The sequence below is a fragment of the Sinocyclocheilus grahami genome, unplaced genomic scaffold (genome assembly GCF_001515645.1).
Source record: "Sinocyclocheilus grahami isolate Dianchi unplaced genomic scaffold, SAMN03320097.WGS_v1.1 scaffold2485.1, whole genome shotgun sequence".
In the NCBI taxonomy this organism is placed as follows: domain Eukaryota; kingdom Metazoa; phylum Chordata; class Actinopteri; order Cypriniformes; family Cyprinidae; genus Sinocyclocheilus; species Sinocyclocheilus grahami.
This window is the reverse complement of record NW_015507664.1, coordinates 62837-83523: the sequence shown is the minus strand read 5'-3', so window position 1 is coordinate 83523 and position 20687 is coordinate 62837. Positions and strand designations below refer to the sequence as shown.

Sequence of the window (20687 nt, the reverse complement as noted above, 5' to 3'; positions counted from 1 at the left end):
AAAAATGTATTTAGTTACCACTTGTAGTACACTTGAACCCATCTTTCATACACTAGTGGGTTCAAATGTACTACAAGTGGTAACTAAATACATTTTTATTTAGTTATAGCAATGTTAAAATCACATTTTAGTTCATATTCATGGTGTCTCAAAATAGCACATTTGAGTAGATGTTCTTAAGAATAATTTCTAGTATATGAAGTACAAAATTAGTGCGTGAAAATAGAGCACTTTAAGTACATTTTGGAAGTGCACTTGCTTTTCACCTGGGTTGTGCTGTCTGTGGGGCCGTTGTTGTAATCATCCCTATATCATTCTCACTATAATCAACACAGACAGCAACATTAATTTAGATTTTGTACTTAGTATACTAAAAATTGTTCTTAAGTATTTTAGATAATCTTGAGAACATCTAAGTGTACTCAAATGTGCTATTTTGAGACACCATGAATATGAAGTAAAATGTGCTTTTAACACTATCTCTGTATTAAAAAATGTATTTAGTTACCACTTGTAGTACACTTGAACCCATCTTTCATACACTAGTGGGTTCAAATGTACTACAAGTGGTAACTAAATACATTTTTATTTAGTTATAGCAATGTTAAAATCACATTTTAGTTCATATTCATGGTGTCTCAAAATAGCACATTTGAGTAGATGTTCTTAAGAATAATTTCTAGTATATGAAGTACAAAATTAGTGCGTGAAAATAGAGCACTTTAAGTACATTTTGGAAGTGCACTTGCTTTTCACCTGGGTTGTGCTGTCTGTGGGGCCGTTGTTGTAATCATCCCTATATCATTCTCACTATAATCAACACAGACAGCAACATTAATTTAGAGGGTGATTAATCACAGAAAAAAACTCTCCAGAACATCCCTCTGAATAAAAAAAAAAAATGAACAGGTTTCTGAAATGTGATTTGTTCATCTGTGCTGTGACAGGAAGATGTTACAGTCTAACACTATCTTTTGAAGAAACACATGGACATTTTATTTAGTGTAGTTGTGAATCTACCTTTGATAAAGATGCTGTGACGTTTGTAGAATTTAAACAAAATAATTAATGAAAGGATCACATGTGAAAATACCAAAGCCATTGTTTTATTCATTATAAATGTATTAATAAAAATAAAAATACAACACACTATATAAAACGTGTGACAACATGGTCTGACCTGATATTTATGAAAAACACTTTTGAGAACGCAGTTCGACCTTTCAGTTTAAACATGCGTTAATTAAAGTATATAGTGGCTCTTTTGTGTCAGCACATTAGATACTAATATATGTTTGGAATTGTCACTATATACTGAGTATGAAATCAAAAATGTTTTTGTGCTTGAAATCTACAGTACATGCAATCCACTGCTAGAAAAACATGAATTTGTGTAATTGGGCTTGATTGATTAAAACCTTACAGTTTAGAGCTGTAAGTGTGTGCCCGCATTTTTACAAATTCAAAAATGTGTGGCTTTCAGTTTATTAGTGTCTTTATGGGTACTTCTGTCATATACTGTACAACATAAATGATATTTAATTAGCTCACTGTTTATTCCGCTGAATATCAAATCAAAGCATCACATTTAACTAGACCGTTTCATGGCATCATAAAACAACTCTAGCTATAGGGATCTATTGAAACAAATGTCTGGAATGATGTATTTCTTTACCGAGAGGACAGCAGTGTGGGTTCCAGATACCCAGAGAACATCTGAGTAATATTTTGCAAAAAAAAATGAAACCTATTTTCTTTTTGTATTTTTGATATGATTTCATGACAATTAAGAAGAGCTTCTCGTCAAATGCCTCTACCATAAAAATATAACGAGAATGGGGTGAAATATTGCAAGATTCACCCTTGAGAGTGTTGATGGCATTCTGTGAGTAATTTCTGTTTTGTGTCTTTGTTTCAGCGGAACCCAAGTTAAAGGACCTGCGGAGCATGACAGTGGAGGATGGAAAAAAGACCGTACTGAAGTGTGAGATTGTGGCGGGAAACCCAGCGCCCAGCATTAAGTGGTACAAGAACGAAAAAGAACTCGCAGGCAAAAACAAACCCAAAAGCATAAAGCTTAAAAAAAAGAAACAGTAAGTTCCTGTAACAGAATTACAGTTAAGAAAAAATATATGATTAGCTATAAGTTGTTCAGGATGAATGAAGATTTGGCTTCATAGAATATTAAGTCAGAAATCTTAATGTTGTATTTACAGGAACATATATCAGCCATGTGTATAGTATGTGATTGTCAAATTTAACCCTGTACAATCCAAACAGGCCTGTGCTGAGATACAAGAGCAGTGCATTAACACTATAGTACACTCTTAAAAATAAAGGTGCTTCACGATGCCATAGAATAACCTTTTTGTCTAAATGGTTCCATAAAGAACCTTTAACTAACATCTGAAGAAGCTTTCTGTTTCGTTGTGGCGAAAGAAGGTTCTTCAGATTATAAAAAGATAAGAAAGAGACGGTTCTTGACTGAATGGTTCTTTGTGGAACCAAAAATGGTTCTTCTATAGCATCGCTGTGAAGAACCTTTTAAGCATCTTTATTTTTAAGAGTGTACACTTAAATTCTGATTTTAAATTCAGTTCTTAATGATGCAAGACTGTTTATTTGCGACAGTGTTGGACTTTTGAGAAGCAATATAAAAAAACAAGATTATGTAACTTTCTACAGGGGGAAAATATCTGAACTGTTGATCAGGAAGTCCACAGAAGCAGATGCTGGTTTATACACCTGTGAGGCAGTCAACAACCTTGGAAAAACAAATACTACAGCAAGCCTAACCATCAGGAAAAGTAAGAATGCATCCTTTTTACAAGTATTAAAATCAATGTGCAAATCATATAGGGACACGAGTTACACTGGTCCACCCAGAATGATGGCGGTACCACCCAATCCAAGCTGCCAGAATATACTGGAAAAAACCTAATCAAAACTGCAAGATCGTCCTAAGCGAACCTCTCTTTCATATGTAGTTTAGGAAAGTCTGATTCATGTTAATAAGTTCAAGCTAAATGTTTCTCTCTTTCTCTCATACGGTATGTAGCTTTGTGAAGTCCGATTAATTCTGGTGATTCGGTTTGTCATAGACAGACCTCATTTAGCCTTCAAAAGCCTGATTCATTCGGGTGAACTGGATTATATAACTGACTCGGTTACATAAATTGGGGAGTATTCATGTTTTAGTATTTATTTCAATTATAAATGTATAGTTTCTATTCTTTTCGATGTTAGGGATAGTCTCGCTGGTTGGGATGTTTCATTCATTCAGAAGCCCATTTTGAAATAATTATAAATAATATCATGTGATAGAGGCACAGAATAGGAGATTTCTGGCCTCACCACTGCAAATAATAAATAAATAAATACAATAAATTGTAATGTGATGTACGAATCATGTTGGAGAGTGAGTCACACAGTAAAGTTCAAACAGAGTTTTTTATAAAAGCTAGATAAGCGGTTATTAATAAGCTGTTGTCCAGACTTGTGTTTCATGAGCAAAAGCTTAAAGAAAGGACAAAGTTCTTCAAGTCAGGTGGTTTTCATGTCAAGTGCTTTGAGGGCAAAGATTACTCTCATCACATCTGTGCAACACAAGATGACCAGTTTTTGTAGCTTCATGCTTGTTTAAAATTCAGTTAAAGCTTGTTTAAAATTGAAATACATTGATTACACACAACTTTATTTGCTTTTAGAATTTCTGTCTTATATTTATTGGCTTATTGTTGTTGCTGAATTGGTTATCACGAGAACTAGCGCTCAAAGTGATGCAGTCAAATCCCTACCGTTTGCAGCCTTTGTGCTCCAGATGTGAATGATTTCTTTGAGGAGAGGTGTGCTGTGCTGTTAAATTATCAGGCGCATGACTTTCACCCGTTTCAAACAAATTCCACTGACACACATTGAAGAACCCAAGCCATATCTGAAAACTTGAATATCACCCAGTTCACATAATTGGACCACTTTGTAGTATAAATAGTGTGAGTAGTGTGTTAACACTGAAAATTCCAGCAAGAAGAAGTGCACTTCAAATAATCAGATGATGCACAGAACATTGGACACTTAATGTGCTCAACAGTTGCAGCTGTTCTTACGTAATGGAAACATGTAACCATATAGCAATACACTAAACTCCACTTATGACACCTTAACAACAGCATAGCAATGCCCTGGCCACCAAGCATTGTGGTGAATTGTGCATGGGCAAACTCACTTTTTCCCAAGTAAAATAAGTAAATCTCATTAAACTTGTGCTGTCTGCTTACTTACATCCACAACTGTAATACAGCCCAAATTGTGTTATTGATCAACTGTGGGTTGTGAGACTAAAAACAGTGGCTCATAAATATCTTCTGAAAGCTAAATGGGGTTCCTCTAGCCCAGCTGCAACATTGCAGAAATGACCAGTTTTCTGCTCCGTGTAATCCACTTTCTTAATGCCTTTTTTCAATTAGTGAGCATGAAGTGCATTTGAATGATTGCCAAGAGAGGAAATTATGAGCTCTTCCATGTCTTCTCTCAGGCATTAGAACAGCAAGCTAATCTGTTAATATTAATTACTTTAAACGGCCTGATATTGATGCCTCACAAACCAGCTAAAGAATAGGCTACAGTTCTGTACAGATTTTAGGATGTTAAACTGGTTTAGCATGCTCTGGTCATTATGATGGCCAGGAGGGGTAGACTAGAGCTGTGCTGTTCTAAATGCAAAATAAAATGCAAACACATGCAGCCTTGTTTCTGAGACAGGTATAACCCCATATACAAACTGCCAGAAAGTGTGGACCATCCTTTTAGGGACCCCAACTTCTCTGTCAGACTTTGTAGAGAGCTGTCGGATGACAGTTTTCCTGCGGTGATGGTGGTCAGTAATTGTCTGTGGGTGACTTTAATGAGTTAGAGACATCCCAAGCTTTGTCCACTTTCAGAGCTTACAGTCGTATCCGAAGCCAGATAAACTCTGCATGCTCCAAAGCTCTACAGCAATCTCCTTTCCAAAGGCAGAATCTCTGAATGTATGGATCTGCATTTACACTTTATTGATTTGTGGGATTTTGTCTGAGCCGTTTCCCCTCAGGTTCCCCATGTAAGCGGTCCTCTCTTGTAACGTGAGACCACCGGCCACCATTAGACACTTCCTCATAGATATCCACCAAATTCATCAAAGCTTCTCATTTGACCCATTTCAAGGAAACAGACTCTCTCCATTCCATTGATGCCACAACTGGTATTATATTCCAGTTGGTCACAGATCTTTCAGTATGTTTTTAAGTAACACCTTTTTTTTTTAATCTCAATTAAAGTTGACAACACTGAATTTTTATGCTTATTCTTTTTCTTTCTTTCTTTCTTTTTCTTTCTTTAAGATATACAAAGCAGATATATTTGTGACTCATCTTCTACACGTCAAGTCACATCTAAGGTTCCCCATGTAAGCGGTCCTCTCTTGTAACGTGAGACCACCGGCCACCATTAGACACTTCCTCATAGATATCCACCAAATTCATCAAAGCTTCTCATTTGACCCATTTCAAGGAAACAGACTCTCTCCATTCCATTGATGCCACAACTGGTATTATATTCCAGTTGGTCACAGATCTTTCAGTATGTTTTTAAGTAACACCTTTTTTTAAAAATCTCAATTAAAGTTGACAACACTGAATTTTTATGCTTATTCTTTTTGTTTCTTTCTTTCTTTTTCTTTCTTTAAGATATACAAAGCAGATATATTTGTGACTCATCTTCTACACGTCAAGTCACATCTGTTTAGACACATTTTATACACTATAGATTAAGGTTGTAAAATGAATCAGTTATGCTCTACAGAAGACAGCAGTGTCATTATTCTGCTCGGTTTAATTCAGTGTTCTTTCAATTCAGGTCAATAATTTTCAAAGTTCATCAGTTACCCCAGTGAAAAATAAATATACTAAAATGTATTGGAAAGACATTTATTTTGTACTAAGTATACTACAAATACATTTACATATTTATGTACTTAATAAAAATACCCCGAAATTTTACTTTTGGTACACTAAACTGGTATACTTAGTCTGCTAAATTGGAACAACTAATTTTGTGCTTGATGCACTTTAATTGTGTGGAAGTATTGCTAAAGATATACTGAAGTATATTTGATTGCGCTAAAGTGGAACTATAGACTTGTTCGGCATTGCTGGGAACGCCCACAAAAACGTCATAACCGTTTATGCCGAGGAGGAATTAATGCGCGAAGACCTTGTTAGGCGCTTGAGCTTTGTGTTGATTTTGTTCTTATCTGATCATTTCAGTGCAGTTAAAAGGATAATATTATTGAATATTAAGTATGTTGAGACTAAAAACAGTGGCTCATAAATATCTTCTGAAAGCTAAATGGGGTTCCTCTAGCCCAGCTGCAACATTGCAGAAATGACCAGTTTTCTGCTCCGTGTAATCCACTTTCTTAATGCCTTTTTTCAATTAGTGAGCATGAAGTGCATTTGAATGATTGCCAAGAGAGGAAATTATGAGCTCTTCCATGTCTTCTCTCAGGCATTAGAACAGCAAGCTAATCTGTTAATGTTAATTACTTTAAACGGCCTGATATTGATGCCTCACAAACCAGCTAAAGAATAGGCTACAGTTCTGTACAGATTTTAGGATGTTAAACTGGTTTAGCATGCTCTGGTCATTATGATGGCCAGGAGGGGTAGACTAGAGCTGTGCTGTTCTAAATGCAAAATAAAATGCAAACACATGCAGCCTTGTTTCTGAGACAGGTATAACCCCATATACAAACTGCCAGAAAGTGTGGACCATCCTTTTAGGGACCCCAACTTCTCTGTCAGACTTTGTAGAGAGCTGTCGGATGACAGTTTTCCTGCGGTGATGGTGGTCAGTAATTGTCTGTGGGTGACTTTAATGAGTTAGAGACATCCCAAGCTTTGTCCACTTTCAGAGCTTACAGTCGTATCCGAAGCCAGATAAACTCTGCATGCTCCAAAGCTCTACAGCAATCTCCTTTCCAAAGGCAGAATCTCTGAATGTATGTTTACACTTTTACACTTTATTGATTTGTGGGATTTTGTCTGAGCCGTTTCCCCTCAGGTTCCCCATGTAAGCGGTCCTCCGTGAGACCATGAGACCACCGGCCACCATTAGACACTTCCTCATAGATATCCACCAAATTCATCAAAGCTTCTCATTTGACCCATTTCAAGGAAACAGACTCTCTCCATTCCATTGATGCCACAACTGGTATTATATTCCAGTTGGTCACAGATCTTTCAGTATGTTTTTAAGTAACACCTTTTTTTAAAAATCTCAATTAAAGTTGACAACACTGAATTTTTATGCTTATTCTTTTTGTTTCTTTCTTTCTTTTTCTTTCTTTAAGATATACAAAGCAGATATATTTGTGACTCATCTTCTACACGTCAAGTCACATCTGTTTAGACACATTTTATACACTATAGATTAAGGTTGTAAAATGAATCAGTTATGCTCTACAGAAGACAGCAGTGTCATTATTCTGCTCGGTTTAATTCAGTGTTCTTTCAATTCAGGTCAATAATTTTCAAAGTTCATCAGTTACCCCAGTGAAAAATAAATATACTAAAATGTATTGGAAAGACATTTATTTTGTACTAAGTATACTACAAATACATTTACATATTTATGTACTTAATAAAAATACCCCGAAATTTTACTTTTGGTACACTAAACTGGTATACTTAGTCTGCTAAATTGGAACAACTAATTTTGTGCTTGATGCACTTTAATTGTGTGGAAGTATTGCTAAAGATATACTGAAGTATATTTGATTGCGCTAAAGTGGAACTAAAGACTTGTTCGGCATTGCTGGGAGCGCCCACAAAAACGTCATAACCGTTTATGCCGAGGAGGAATTAATGCGCGAAGACCTTGTTAGGCGCTTGAGCTTTGTGTTGATTTTGTTCTTATCTGATCATTTCAGTGCAGTTAAAAGGATAATATTATTGAATATTAAGTATGTAATCCCAGCATTGACTGAACATTCATTTTGTAAATCCAGTGTCATATTTAAATGCAGTTGTCACTCACAGAACTTTCATATACAGCCATAGTTCATTTAAATTCCAAGTTCTTGGTTCTCTGAAACAAGCTTTGTTTGAGCCAAATCAGAACCTACAGCAGTGGTCAAACAAGATTTACAAAACTCAGTTACATTACCACACAATGCTGCTGGATGTAAAAAAAAAAGAGTTGGTCATTTGGCTGGGAATTGGGAGGTGGAAGAAAAACACTGACATTTCTGTTATTGGACGGCAATAAAATCACAGACTAAATGCTGAAATTACATCATGGCCCCATGTAAAACAATTATGAGTGACATTTTAGGGCCAGTTTAATTTGTGTTTTGTCTCCGTGGCTGTATGAGCTCTCGCAGTGTTCAGTCGTGTGGTCCAGCTGTACTGCAGGACAAGGAAAGATGTCATACGTGTGGAATTTGTGTCCAGTATCATTCATTACATTCTCTGCATATGTCTGAATGCTTTTCTAAGTGGCCATCTGAACAGGTCAGGTTTTAATTACAGTGTCTAGACATGTGTAGAGGTCTGTGGAGGACTGCTGATTAACCATAGACCGAAAAAGCCAAACCAGATCAGAGTGAAATGCATTTTGGTGAGTGGTTTCTTTCTTTCTTTTTCTTTCTTTAAGATATACAAAGCAGATATATTTGTGACTCATCTTCTACACGTCAAGTCACATCTGTTTAGACACATTTTATACACTATAGATTAAGGTTGTAAAATGAATCAGTTATGCTCTACAGAAGACAGCAGTGTCATTATTCTGCTCGGTTTAATTCAGTGTTCTTTCAATTCAGGTCAATAATTTTCAAAGTTCATCAGTTACCCCAGTGAAAAATAAATATACTAAAATGTATTGGAAAGACATTTATTTTGTACTAAGTATACTACAAATACATTTACATATTTATGTACTTAATAAAAATACCCCGAAATTTTACTTTTGGTACACTAAACTGGTATACTTAGTCTGCTAAATTGGAACAACTAATTTTGTGCTTGATGCACTTTAATTGTGTGGAAGTATTGCTAAAGATATACTGAAGTATATTTGATTGCGCTAAAGTGGAACTATAGACTTGTTCGGCATTGCTGGGAACGCCCACAAAAACGTCATAACCGTTTATGCCGAGGAGGAATTAATGCGCGAAGACCTTGTTAGGCGCTTGAGCTTTGTGTTGATTTTGTTCTTATCTGATCATTTCAGTGCAGTTAAAAGGATAATATTATTGAATATTAAGTATGTAATCCCAGTATTGACTGAACATTCATTTTGTAAATCCAGTGTCATATTTAAATGCAGTTGTCACTCACAGAACTTTCATATACAGCCATAGTTCATTTAAATTCCAAGTTCTTGGTTCTCTGAAACAAGCTTTGTTTGAGCCAAATCAGAACCTACAGCAGTGGTCAAACAAGATTTACAATGCTCGGTTTAATTCAGTGTTCTTTCAATTCAGGTCAATAATTTTCAAAGTTCATCAGTTACCCCAGTGAAAAATAAATATACTAAAATGTATTGGAAAGACATTTATTTTGTACTAAGTATACTACAAATACATTTACATATTTATGTACTTAATAAAAATACCCCGAAATTTTACTTTTGGTACACTAAACTGGTATACTTAGTCTGCTAAATTGGAACAACTAATTTTGTGCTTGATGCACTTTAATTGTGTGGAAGTATTGCTAAAGATATACTGAAGTATATTTGATTGCGCTAAAGTGGAACTATAGACTTGTTCGGCATTGCTGGGAACGCCCACAAAAACGTCATAACCGTTTATGCCGAGGAGGAATTAATGCGCGAAGACCTTGTTAGGCGCTTGAGCTTTGTGTTGATTTTGTTCTTATCTGATCATTTCAGTGCAGTTAAAAGGATAATATTATTGAATATTAAGTATGTAATCCCAGCATTGACTGAACATTCATTTTGTAAATCCAGTGTCATATTTAAATGCAGTTGTCACTCACAGAACTTTCATATACAGCCATAGTTCATTTAAATTCCAAGTTCTTGGTTCTCTGAAACAAGCTTTGTTTGAGCCAAATCAGAACCTACAGCAGTGGTCAAACAAGATTTACAAAACTCCGTTACATTACCACACAATGCTGCTGGATGTAAAAAAAAAAGAGTTGGTCATTTGGCTGGGAATTGGGAGGTGGAAGAAAAACACTGACATTTCTGTTATTGGACGGCAATAAAATCACAGACTAAATGCTGAAATTACATCATGGCCCCATGTAAAACAATTATGAGTGACATTTTAGGGCCAGTTTAATTTGTGTTTTGTCTCCGTGGCTGTATGAGCTCTCGCAGTGTTCAGTCGTGTGGTCCAGCTGTACTGCAGGACAAGGAAAGATGTCATACGTGTGGAATTTGTGTCCAGTATCATTCATTACATTCTCTGCATATGTCTGAATGCTTTTCTAAGTGGCCATCTGAACAGGTCAGGTTTTAATTACAGTGTCTAGACATGTGTAGAGGTCTGTGGAGGACTGCTGATTAACCATAGACCGAAAAAGCCAAACCAGATCAGAGTGAAATGCATTTTGGTGAGTGGTGCTTTCCTCTGCAAATCTGTAGGCTGGAGTGTTGTGGGTGTTTGCCAAAGTCTCCCTGTACAGTCAATAGGGTGTTCTGCATCGCCTCGGGAGCTGCTGTACTGCGTTCTGGGTGGTTACTTAAATCACCTACCCAAAATATGAGTCAGGCTGGCCTTTAGAGAGCATCACAATACTGTAGGTGTGGACAGGAGTCGGCTCTGGAGGTGTTACTGCAGTGGTCTGCAGACCGTAGCGTGTAGGCGAGCTCTTTGTCTGTAGTGGTCTCTGTCACGCCACACTCTTCCAACCGAAAGCCATTTGGGAAAAGTTCAGAAGGAGAGAACACACTGCACCTCCAGACCGCTTGAATAATTACAGTATGCTGAGTGCTGCACACCGCAATGCAGCAGGACCAGGAGAGTTTGGCTTTTACAGAGACATCATTGCGAAGATAAATTGACTAATGCATCAGCAGTGTGACATTGAAAGGCTTTAAGAGAGATCGCAGAGCTTGGCAAGAGGAAAACCATTTGTTTCATTGTTTTATATCTGTTTTGGCCTCGGACAAATGAATATCTGTTCAGATGATATTCTGCATGGTCATTTCCAGAGTCTATTCCACGTTTAGAAAAATAAATTAATAAAATCCCTGTAAATTTTCTTAATGTTGGGTGAATTAATGATTGTGTACCGGTTTCCTGTGTGAAGTGTTGTCTGATGAAAAAAACTGACCAGCCGAGCAGTGCTAAATAATGATCAAGCGATCAAAATAATAATAAATTGGAAATACTTCAATGTACTGAAATAAAGAATGTTTTTAACAAATAAAAAGATCCACTAAAAGAACAAAAATTTCAAGATATGTACACTCAATATCTTGTGCAGTGTTTTAAAAAATTATATAATTTGAAAGATGAGACTTTGTTTCTTATCAAAAGTAACAATATTGTTTCCAATGAAAGTTTCCAATGAAGTTTCACTCATGCAGTGGTTAAAACATTGCTGTATTTGTTCAGTTCACATGTGCACCAAACCGAAAGACACATACTGAAAATTTTCGGTACAATAACGTGTACCGTTACACCCCTTGGGGACTCCCAAAACCAAAATATGAACCTTTCATTACCCATAATAGGGGCACTTTAAAGTTACCATCCATAAAACAGCTATAGTTACTTTTGATGCCTCAACCCTTACTGATTTGAAGTCCAAGCAAAACAATAACTCCTTGTTTTATTTTCATAATTTTCACAACTCATGAACACAAGCAGCAGGCAAGCTTGGAAAATGGAAAAGCTTACATTCAACAGATGTAAATATTACCATTACATTGATTTTTTCAGAAGAAAAGATGATCTGAACACCGATGTGAAAGTTGTGGCATTACTCTGGCATTACATGGCTTACTCATGCACCCACATCCCTCTGATCACAATGTAAATTGTATTACTATAATAATAATATAAACTTATTTTGATAAAATACATCATGGAATATAATCGTATATGGGTAACAGAGAAATTATAGATCTCTTGAAACCTGTTAAGTCATATTTCACCCCAAAATCAAAAGAAATTGTTTTGGTCAAAGAATATTAAATCAGGTTTTTTTATGACCGTTAAGCACATTTTAACTCATTTAAAAAAAAACCCGCTAATTACTGTAAAGCAAAAAAAAATTATTTTGTTTATGGTACTTTTTAATTTAAGTTCATAATATGGAAATCTGATGGTGAAATGTCATTGAAAGTAATGGGGAAAAATTCAAACACATTAAATTAATGAGAATTTGTGTTTTTGTGTGTGTGTTGGGAGGGGGGGGTCTTTATTGTCAAAAGAAATTGTTTTGGTCAAAGAATATTAAATCAGGTTTTTTCATGACCGTTAAGCACATTTTAACTCATTTTAAAAAAACCCGCTAATTACTGTAAAGCAAAAAAAAAATATTTTGTTTATGGTACTTTTTAATTTAAGTTCATAATATGGAAATCTGATGGTGAAATGTCATTGAAAGTAATGGGGAAAAATTCAAACACATTAAATTAATGAGAATTTGTGTTTGTGTGTGTGTGTTGGGAGGGGGAGGGGCTTTATTGTCATGAAAATATATAATGCAAAATACTCCATAAGACTGAAAAAAGAATCTTAATTAAAAACAGGCTTTTTTAAAATGCCAAATATAATTTTTTTTTTTTTTGAGTTTGAAATTGAATATGTTGAAATTGACCCAAGCACAAAAGTTAAACGATTTAGAGGTTTAATTTCAAGGTGCCTTTATTTATTTATTTATTTATTAACCTGTTTTGTCTTTGTAATATGCTAAATTATGTTAAATCATTCAACGATTTGTTATATTACTTTTACACTTCCATATTACAGTATATAATGGCTTTAAAGATGAATCTCACTGTGTCGACTGTGAAATTAGCTTCATTTTGAGATCACTGAAGCGAATGTATCTAATGGCAGTGAAGGACTAGTAATGAATGACCTGAACTAATAGTGACAAAAGCAGTTAATTAGAAAAGCCCTTGTTCTTTTATGGTGAGTTAGCACAATTGACGTGTAAAGAAAAAGTCTCATTATATTAAAGCACGCTGATTTCCGGTGTGGGTGCAGTATTCCCTGTGGAGTCTGTCCCTCATGCAGTATTTATTGGTCCTGGATGGGGGCTCTGGACCACCTGCGATCTCTCGGCCCCTGAGTCAGCGTTCCTTCAGCATGTACAGCCAAATGGGATTATAGAACAGTAAAGGGCAGACTGAATGTACACCAACATTACTCAAACAAATCACTTTAGCCTTTAAAAATCAGTTCTGTGATTTAAAAACAGGCATTTGATTGAATGATGCTGCGAGGGGATCGTGAAGCATTTCCATTCATGTTTTGTTCTCATTTATTATCAGCACCACAGCAGCCTTTTGGAGAAAAGATAATACTTAAAATCTAATAACTGTGGTCATTTCATGTGTCAGTTTCAACATCTACCAATAGACTTTTAACATGCAAATGCCTATATAAAAAAATTATTTTGTGCAATTGAGAAGTGTTCTGTGATGTGATATTTCATCTAAAACCATTTTAAACAGCAGTTTGTAAATAAGTTTTGTAAGTATTATACCAGCCGTTTTTATGGGCTCATATTAGAACAGGTACTTTGAATATTTGTCATTTTAAAAATAACTTTGTTGCGTGACCTTACACCGTGTCCTAACTACAGTATACGAGACGTGAGAAGATTTAGGTGTCCACACTAGACGCGACGCGACAGAATCAATCCAATATCACAGCCAATCAGAAGCGTGTGTGGGCGGGCTCTCTCTGAAAGCGCACTGCACTCGCAACAATGTTTATAACCTAATTCATAAATATTAAACCTTTTTAACATTATTAAATGTACATACTGAGTGACTGATACCATCTTTATGGAATACACTCATTGGTTCGCAGTGAGTTCACAGTTTTAACGTACATGTTTGCTTTTATTTATTTTTAAGATCTGAGGTAAACTATCTGTTGTTGCTTTCAGTATGGCTAGAAGGCCACGCAATATGACATTCAAACTCACATTAGACACATTTAACTTTGAATAAAGCACATAATCGCCTGAGATTATCACTGTCATATAGTAGTTTGTATGTTGTTGTTCTAGCTGCAATGTCGCAGAAATAGACACCGTTTCTAAAATAGAAATTTCGCATGTCGCCGTCGCGGCTAGTTAGGACAAAAACTCTGATTAACATGGAAAAGATACCTTTTATCGCGTGTCGCGGTGTTGTGTCGCATGTAATTAGGACATGTAAGTACATTGTACTTATTTTTTTATGTACTGTTAGTACATAGTAGCTAAGTCGCCTAATATAAAGTGGGACCAATTTGTATTTTTTTTAAACTTAGTAAACAAAAGAAGAGTGAGCAGCCCCTGGAATAAGTGAAGTGAAATTTTTATTTACATGTTTGCTTTTATTTATTTTTAAGATCTGAGGTAAACTATCTGTTGTTGCTTTCAGTATGGCTAGAAGGCCACGCAATATGACATTCAAACTCACATTAGACACATTTAACTTTGAATAAAGCACATAATCGCCTGAGATTATCACTGTCATATAGTAGTTTGTATGTTGTTGTTCTAGCTGCAATGTCGCAGAAATAGACACCGTTTCTAAAATAGAAATTTCGCATGTCGCCGTCGCGGCTAGTTAGGACAAAAACTCTGATTAACATGGAAAAGATACCTTTTATCGCGTGTCGCGGTGTTGTGTCGCATGTAATTAGGACATGTAAGTACATTGTACTTATTTTTTTATGTACTGTAAGTACATAGTAGCTAAGTCGCCTAATATAAAGTGGGACCAATTTGTATTTTTTTTAAACTTAGTAAACAAAGTGAGCAGCACCTGGAATAAGTGAAGTGAAATTTTTATTTTAAACATTCATATAAATTTTAAATCTCAAATCTTAAAAAAAAGTCTGTGGACACATTATGCATCAACTTCCCATGCATGAATATAATATCTGCCATCGTCCCCCCCTTCCTTATAGATATCAGTATTGGCTATTAGCCATTGAAAAAAACATATCACTCGACCACTAACAGAAACAATAGCATCCTATTCCCCTGAGAAACAGCCCATCAATGTGTGAGATACAACTCTATCCTCATCCACAGCAGAATCAATGGCAGAAAGATGACGAGTGAATGAGAGAGAGAGAGAGAGAGAGAGAGAGAGAGAGAGAGAGAGAGTCTCATTCGCTGCTGTTCTTCCTAATTGGATCAAGCGCAGACTTGCCCGACTCTGTGCTCAGTGTTCACAGTGTGAGAGGATCGAGACAGCAGACACAGCGAGAGACAGAACGTGTGTGTTGGTGTGATGGATAAGGAGAGTGAGAAAGAGGAGGGGTGAAAGCAGGGGTGTGTGTCATCCTCTACTCATGCTTGCGTGCGGTCCTGTGCTCAAGTCTTTCCAAGAGTCGGTGCTTTGATCGGACATGCACCTGCTGCCGCTTTCGGATGATTCAGCCGTTTTCTGCAGAGCATGAACCGCAGCCCAGGCGCTCCAGCCCTGCCCCCAGGTGAGTGCAGCACTCTCTGAGGCGGGATCCACCCTCGGGCGGCCTCCGGAGCATATGCCTTATTTATAGACTGGCTGCCTGTGTTTTTCTTCCTGCTCTGTGAGAACGAATCCGGGCGACAGAAATCAGAGCCACGGAAGTCTTCCTCTTTAGTAACGAGGTTAGTCGGTTGAGCATTGTGTAGAGTCCCTTCCCCCTCATTGCTGATCTGATAATGGAAAGAAGACTTTACGAGGCAGCATGCCTGCCGCAGCATTAGAGGAGTCCTGTGCAGCTGCTTCTGAGCGACCGAACCAGGGGCGGAGATGAAGTCGGAAGCGGCGGAGGACATCTCTGCCGGACTTACATCTCAAGAGGCTCCTTCGGATGCCTTGTCTGAGGTGGCCATGAAAGAGACGCCCGAGGAAGTGGAGGAGGACGTGGCGGGGGGCAGCGACGGCTCAGAGAGTGGTCCTCTGAGATGCATGCCTTTGCCTGTGGCTGCATGCTGCGTGTGCCTCGATCTGGAGCGGGTGAGTAGCTGCATCCGCTCTGAAAAAATCTGCATCTTGCCCATCCTGGCCTGCTTGCTAAGTCTTGCCCTCTGCACCGCCGGCCTCAAGTGGGTCTTTGTGGACAAGATCTTTGAATACGAGCCGCCGACCCACCTTGATCTCAAGCGCATCGGACAGGATCCTATAATCAATTCAGACTTCACTCAGAACTCCACATCAGTCTCACCTTCCACCCCGTCGACTCCGTCTGTCCCAGGACAGCCCAAGGTCTTTGTGGAAGGGGAGTCCACGGGCAGACCCTTTGAGCCGCCCTCATTGAAGGTGCCCGTTTTTACGCCCACTGCAGCAGTGACTGTCCACACAAACTCTGTGTCTCCACCCAGCCGCAAGAGCACATTCAAACCCCTCCAGAATGGCACTACAAACCAGTATCCATCTCAAACTCTGGAATCTAACGATATTGTTCCAAAGACCTGTAAGTACAATCTGTGTTTTTTTTTTCTCTTCTGTTTTTTTAAACTAATTAATTAATTATTTTTTTGCCACTTTTAGCAGTGTGCAGTGATGCACCGTCATCCTGCAAGAAGTTTCCTGAGGTCAGTCTGATAATGATGCTGCGCATGTATATGCAGGTCACAGCTTATTATCATGCAGATATTATTGATTTATCTCAGCCGAGCCCTTTAATCCATTTGACGGATTGGATTATCTCACCTCATCTGTCAAATTTTAAGGCGGCTGCTTGTGTTAAATACCAAGCAATTACAGAATCAAGATCTCCCAGGCATCTGTTAGGAGATCTCAAGTAAACCCGTTACACAAAAAAACTTGCACTTTACTTGTAATTGAGAAATATTTATAATAGAGAATGCACCCTAGTCAGGCTGAACATCATATTTATTTGGATGTGATTGAAAACAGAGCTGTGCTGAACTACTATACCTTTATTGATTTTTTTTTGTGTCTGCTGGACGCATTTCTTCTTCAATGTACACAACAATCCAACCCACTGCCCCTCACAGCTTCATTTATGTTGAATTATGATTCTTCTGACCAAACTTCATTTCTGCGCAGACCGGATGTGATCAATGACTCGATCTTCATAACCTCACTTCAACTCTGAAGCAAGTGCTGCTGGGAAGCTCAAAGACCCTCCCACTGCGAGCACTGTGATCAATTGTCCAGGCCTGAAATGGAAATGCGATCGGTTGTGTTAGAAATTTCAGTCTAAATCAATAACAGACAGCAGATCAGCTGACTAACAAGGAAGCTGTAGTCAACATGATTCTGAGCCTGATGAAATATACGGCAGATTTTGAGAGATGAAAGAACAGGACAGAAATATTACGAGAGACAAATGCATCATAGGCACATTCTGTACATGTGATTGCATTAGTACTTTATTGTACTAGTAATTTACATTTACCTCATCACTCAAAGGCCTGTGATTCTTTCAATCACAGGTAACACTGAGCACTGATCTCTCTGTAAGAGCCTGTATGATTGATGTGAGGAGAGAATGAGCAGACAGCTGGTTGAAACTTGAAAATTGTAAATTTTGTAAATTTCATGTGCCAAGCTGCAGTTGTTTGCCTGTTGTTTTAGAGGTTGTTTTTTTTAGAGTATGTTAATGACTGTAATGGTTGTAAATAGTAGAGATACATAATGTGACCCTGGACCACAAAAACAGTCTTAAGTGTCAATTTTTCAAAATTGACATTTATACATCATCTATGAGCAGAATAAATAAGCTTTCCATTGATGTATGGTTTGTTAGGATAGGACAATATTTGGCCGAGATACAACTATTTGAAAATCTTGAATCTGAGGATGCAAAAAAATCTAAATATTGAGAAAATCGTCTTTAAAGTTGTCTAAATTAAGTTCTTAGCAATGCATATTACTAATCAAAAATTAAGTTTTGATATATTTATGGTAGGAAATTTACAAAATATCTTCATAGAACATGATCTTTAATTAATATCCTAATGATTTTTGGCATAAAAGAAAATCAATAATTTTGACCCATACAATGTATTGTTGGCTATTGCTACAAATATACCCCAGAGACTTAAGACTGGTTTTGTGCTCCAGGGTCACATATGTGGAACAACCCAGTAACGCTGATTCGCTGTATTATAATTAATGTCAGTTTTGGGTTGTGTGCGAATTTTAGGTTGCTGAATGGTTGATTGCAGATTAATGAAGTTCTTGGTGTTTTATTAAGATTCTTCAGATCGGTGTGTTGGTATCTGGGTTCTTCCAGTACATACTTTAGATGATTCTCTACAGAACTTGAGAATAAGTTGTTTGTGACTAAGTCGCTGGCCTCACAGCTTCATCAGTCACTACTGAGCTGTATTATAGACAGGCAGCAGTATCTGTCTTAGATCTAGGATATTTTGAGATGGCTTGCACGACCAACCTGACTCGTATCTTACTGCAGTATTTCAGTGGAAGTAAAGCCAAGAATCAAACTTGGCTTTTTTTTATAATGCTGAATATATTGATGTCCTGTGTGGTAGCAGCACTATAGTAGCAGGTTTTTCCTGTGGAAGATTAGTGTTATAGGTTAAACGACTCTGTCACTTCTTTGTGGATTGGATTCCACCTCTTCTTTTTTACTAAATGTAAGGAAATTCAGGTGTAGCCTTCAAACAATAAATCTGTGCTCTTCTGTGATAAAGGATTCATGAACCAGCTAGCTTATGCAAACACCTTGAAATGGTGCGTAGCACTAAGTACATGATAGTAAACATACATAAGCCATAGGTCTCTATCCCGTAAAACATGCTGCTCATAAATGCACAGCACTGTGAACTCATTAAATAATGTATAAATAACTTCCCATGGACTTCTGAGCTGATGGCTTTATCGATCAGTGCTGCACGCCTCACCAACCTTTTAAAATGTCTTCCTCATGATGTCACAGACACATTTCACATGTTCATTGCCATCAGGACCAGGAAAAACACAGTGTAGATGATTTATTACTTAAGCAAGGAAAAAGACTCCTGAATTTTTCTTGAGCATTTCATGTTTCGAATCCACTTACTGTTATTTCCACTTTATCCTTTTTAATTAACACATAATCTGTGAAGCTGTTCATTTCATTATTGTTCTCTTGCAGCTTTTGTTGAGTGTAATGAGGTTCATGCAGAGTTCATGCCCCGCTTTCAGTAGATGAGTTCCACCCATCACAGCGCCTTTTACCTCTAATAATGAAGGTCTCCAATGTCTTATGGATTGTTGTTCATCTTAGCTAGATGGCAAAGGTTTCACTTTCTTAATTGCAGCCACTTTTGTAAGTGTCCAATTGACCATGTGATGAAAATGCCAGTATTATTTTTTTTATTCAAATAACAAACTCACTGTCATAGCGCTTGATTCAAGGATCTATTTTACATTAACACATACATAACAAAAACTTAGTCCTTAAATTCAAAATGTTGACTTTTGTCTACTTTTATCACAGAATTCGTCGTCACACTTTATTCTAAAGTCCAATTCTCGCTATTAACAAACCATTAGCTACGACTTTTGTCTCAGTAAACTCCTAATTAGCTGCTTATTAATAGTTAGTAAGGTAGTTGGTAAATTTAGGTATTGGGTAGGATTAGGGATGTAGAATATGCTCAAGCAGAATATGTACTTTATAAACAGCCAATAGGCATGCTAATAAACAACTAGTTCATAGTGAGAATTCGTCCCTATGCTAAAGTGTTATCGGATTCGTAGACCCAAATTATGCAAACATATTAACATGACTGAATGTAGGAAAATTTGTTTACAAAATGTCATGCTCTCAATAGCTCACAGCATAAAACATGTGATCAATGCAAACCATCTTTTCCTATGTGGCATCGCTTTTTCCCTGCTGTCTGCGAGCCAGCATTAGAAGCACCACACTAGTATATCAGGTGGAATCCAAAAGCTAAACCCAAACTATATGCTGTTTTACTTGTGCACCAAATGTGAATTAACAATGAGCATAATGATAACGTGCATGCATGTAAGCATGCATCATCTTTTATTAGCCGTCTCTCAGGCGTTGTCTGTCCCATGAGGCCCATCTGCATGTGGACATGAAGCTCATAAATTCTCCACAAGTCTCACACAACACAGCAAAAATGGGTTTCAAACACCAGAACGGCTTCTTTTCTTCATCAAACTCGTCGCATAATCTCAGAGGAGCTGTGTTTATCCTTATATAAAATTAGGTAAATCAGGGCAATGCACATATTATTGATCACAGCATGTTCACCCCTTCCATTACTGCACCAAATCCAAATCCAAACAGTCTATGGAGATGTGATTGTGAAATGGAGCCATGGGGTTGAGGAATTCATTATTGTAATGGAGAGAGACCAGCTGAGGCAAACATCTCTGATTTAATTATGCTGGAATGAAGTGACATCTGGCAGTTATGAGGAAGGTAACGGTGCCGCTCTGAACAGAATCCTCTAATGGCCCGACATGTTCGATCCAGTGACTCAGCACATAAATAA

The 20687-nt window shown here is 37.2% G+C and overlaps 1 protein-coding gene across 8 annotated transcripts in view; it reads left to right on the top strand.

Moving 5' to 3' along the window:
• LOC107575152 (pro-neuregulin-1, membrane-bound isoform-like) overlaps positions 1 to 20687 on the top strand; it is an 81002-nt gene that overhangs the window by 4157 nt on the left and 56158 nt on the right. For 6 of the 8 annotated variants that reach the window (XM_016261568.1, XM_016261567.1, XM_016261563.1 and 3 more), the window contains exon 1: positions 15041 to 16654. In XM_016261568.1, coding sequence (XP_016117054.1) covers positions 15991 to 16654 — 664 coding nt within the window. In that variant the 5' untranslated portion in view covers positions 15041 to 15990. Of the gene's footprint in view, positions 1 to 1918; positions 2094 to 2685; positions 2808 to 15040; positions 16655 to 20687 lie in introns of those variants that run through there. The other 2 variants (XM_016261570.1, XM_016261569.1) reach the window with 1 other exon arrangement.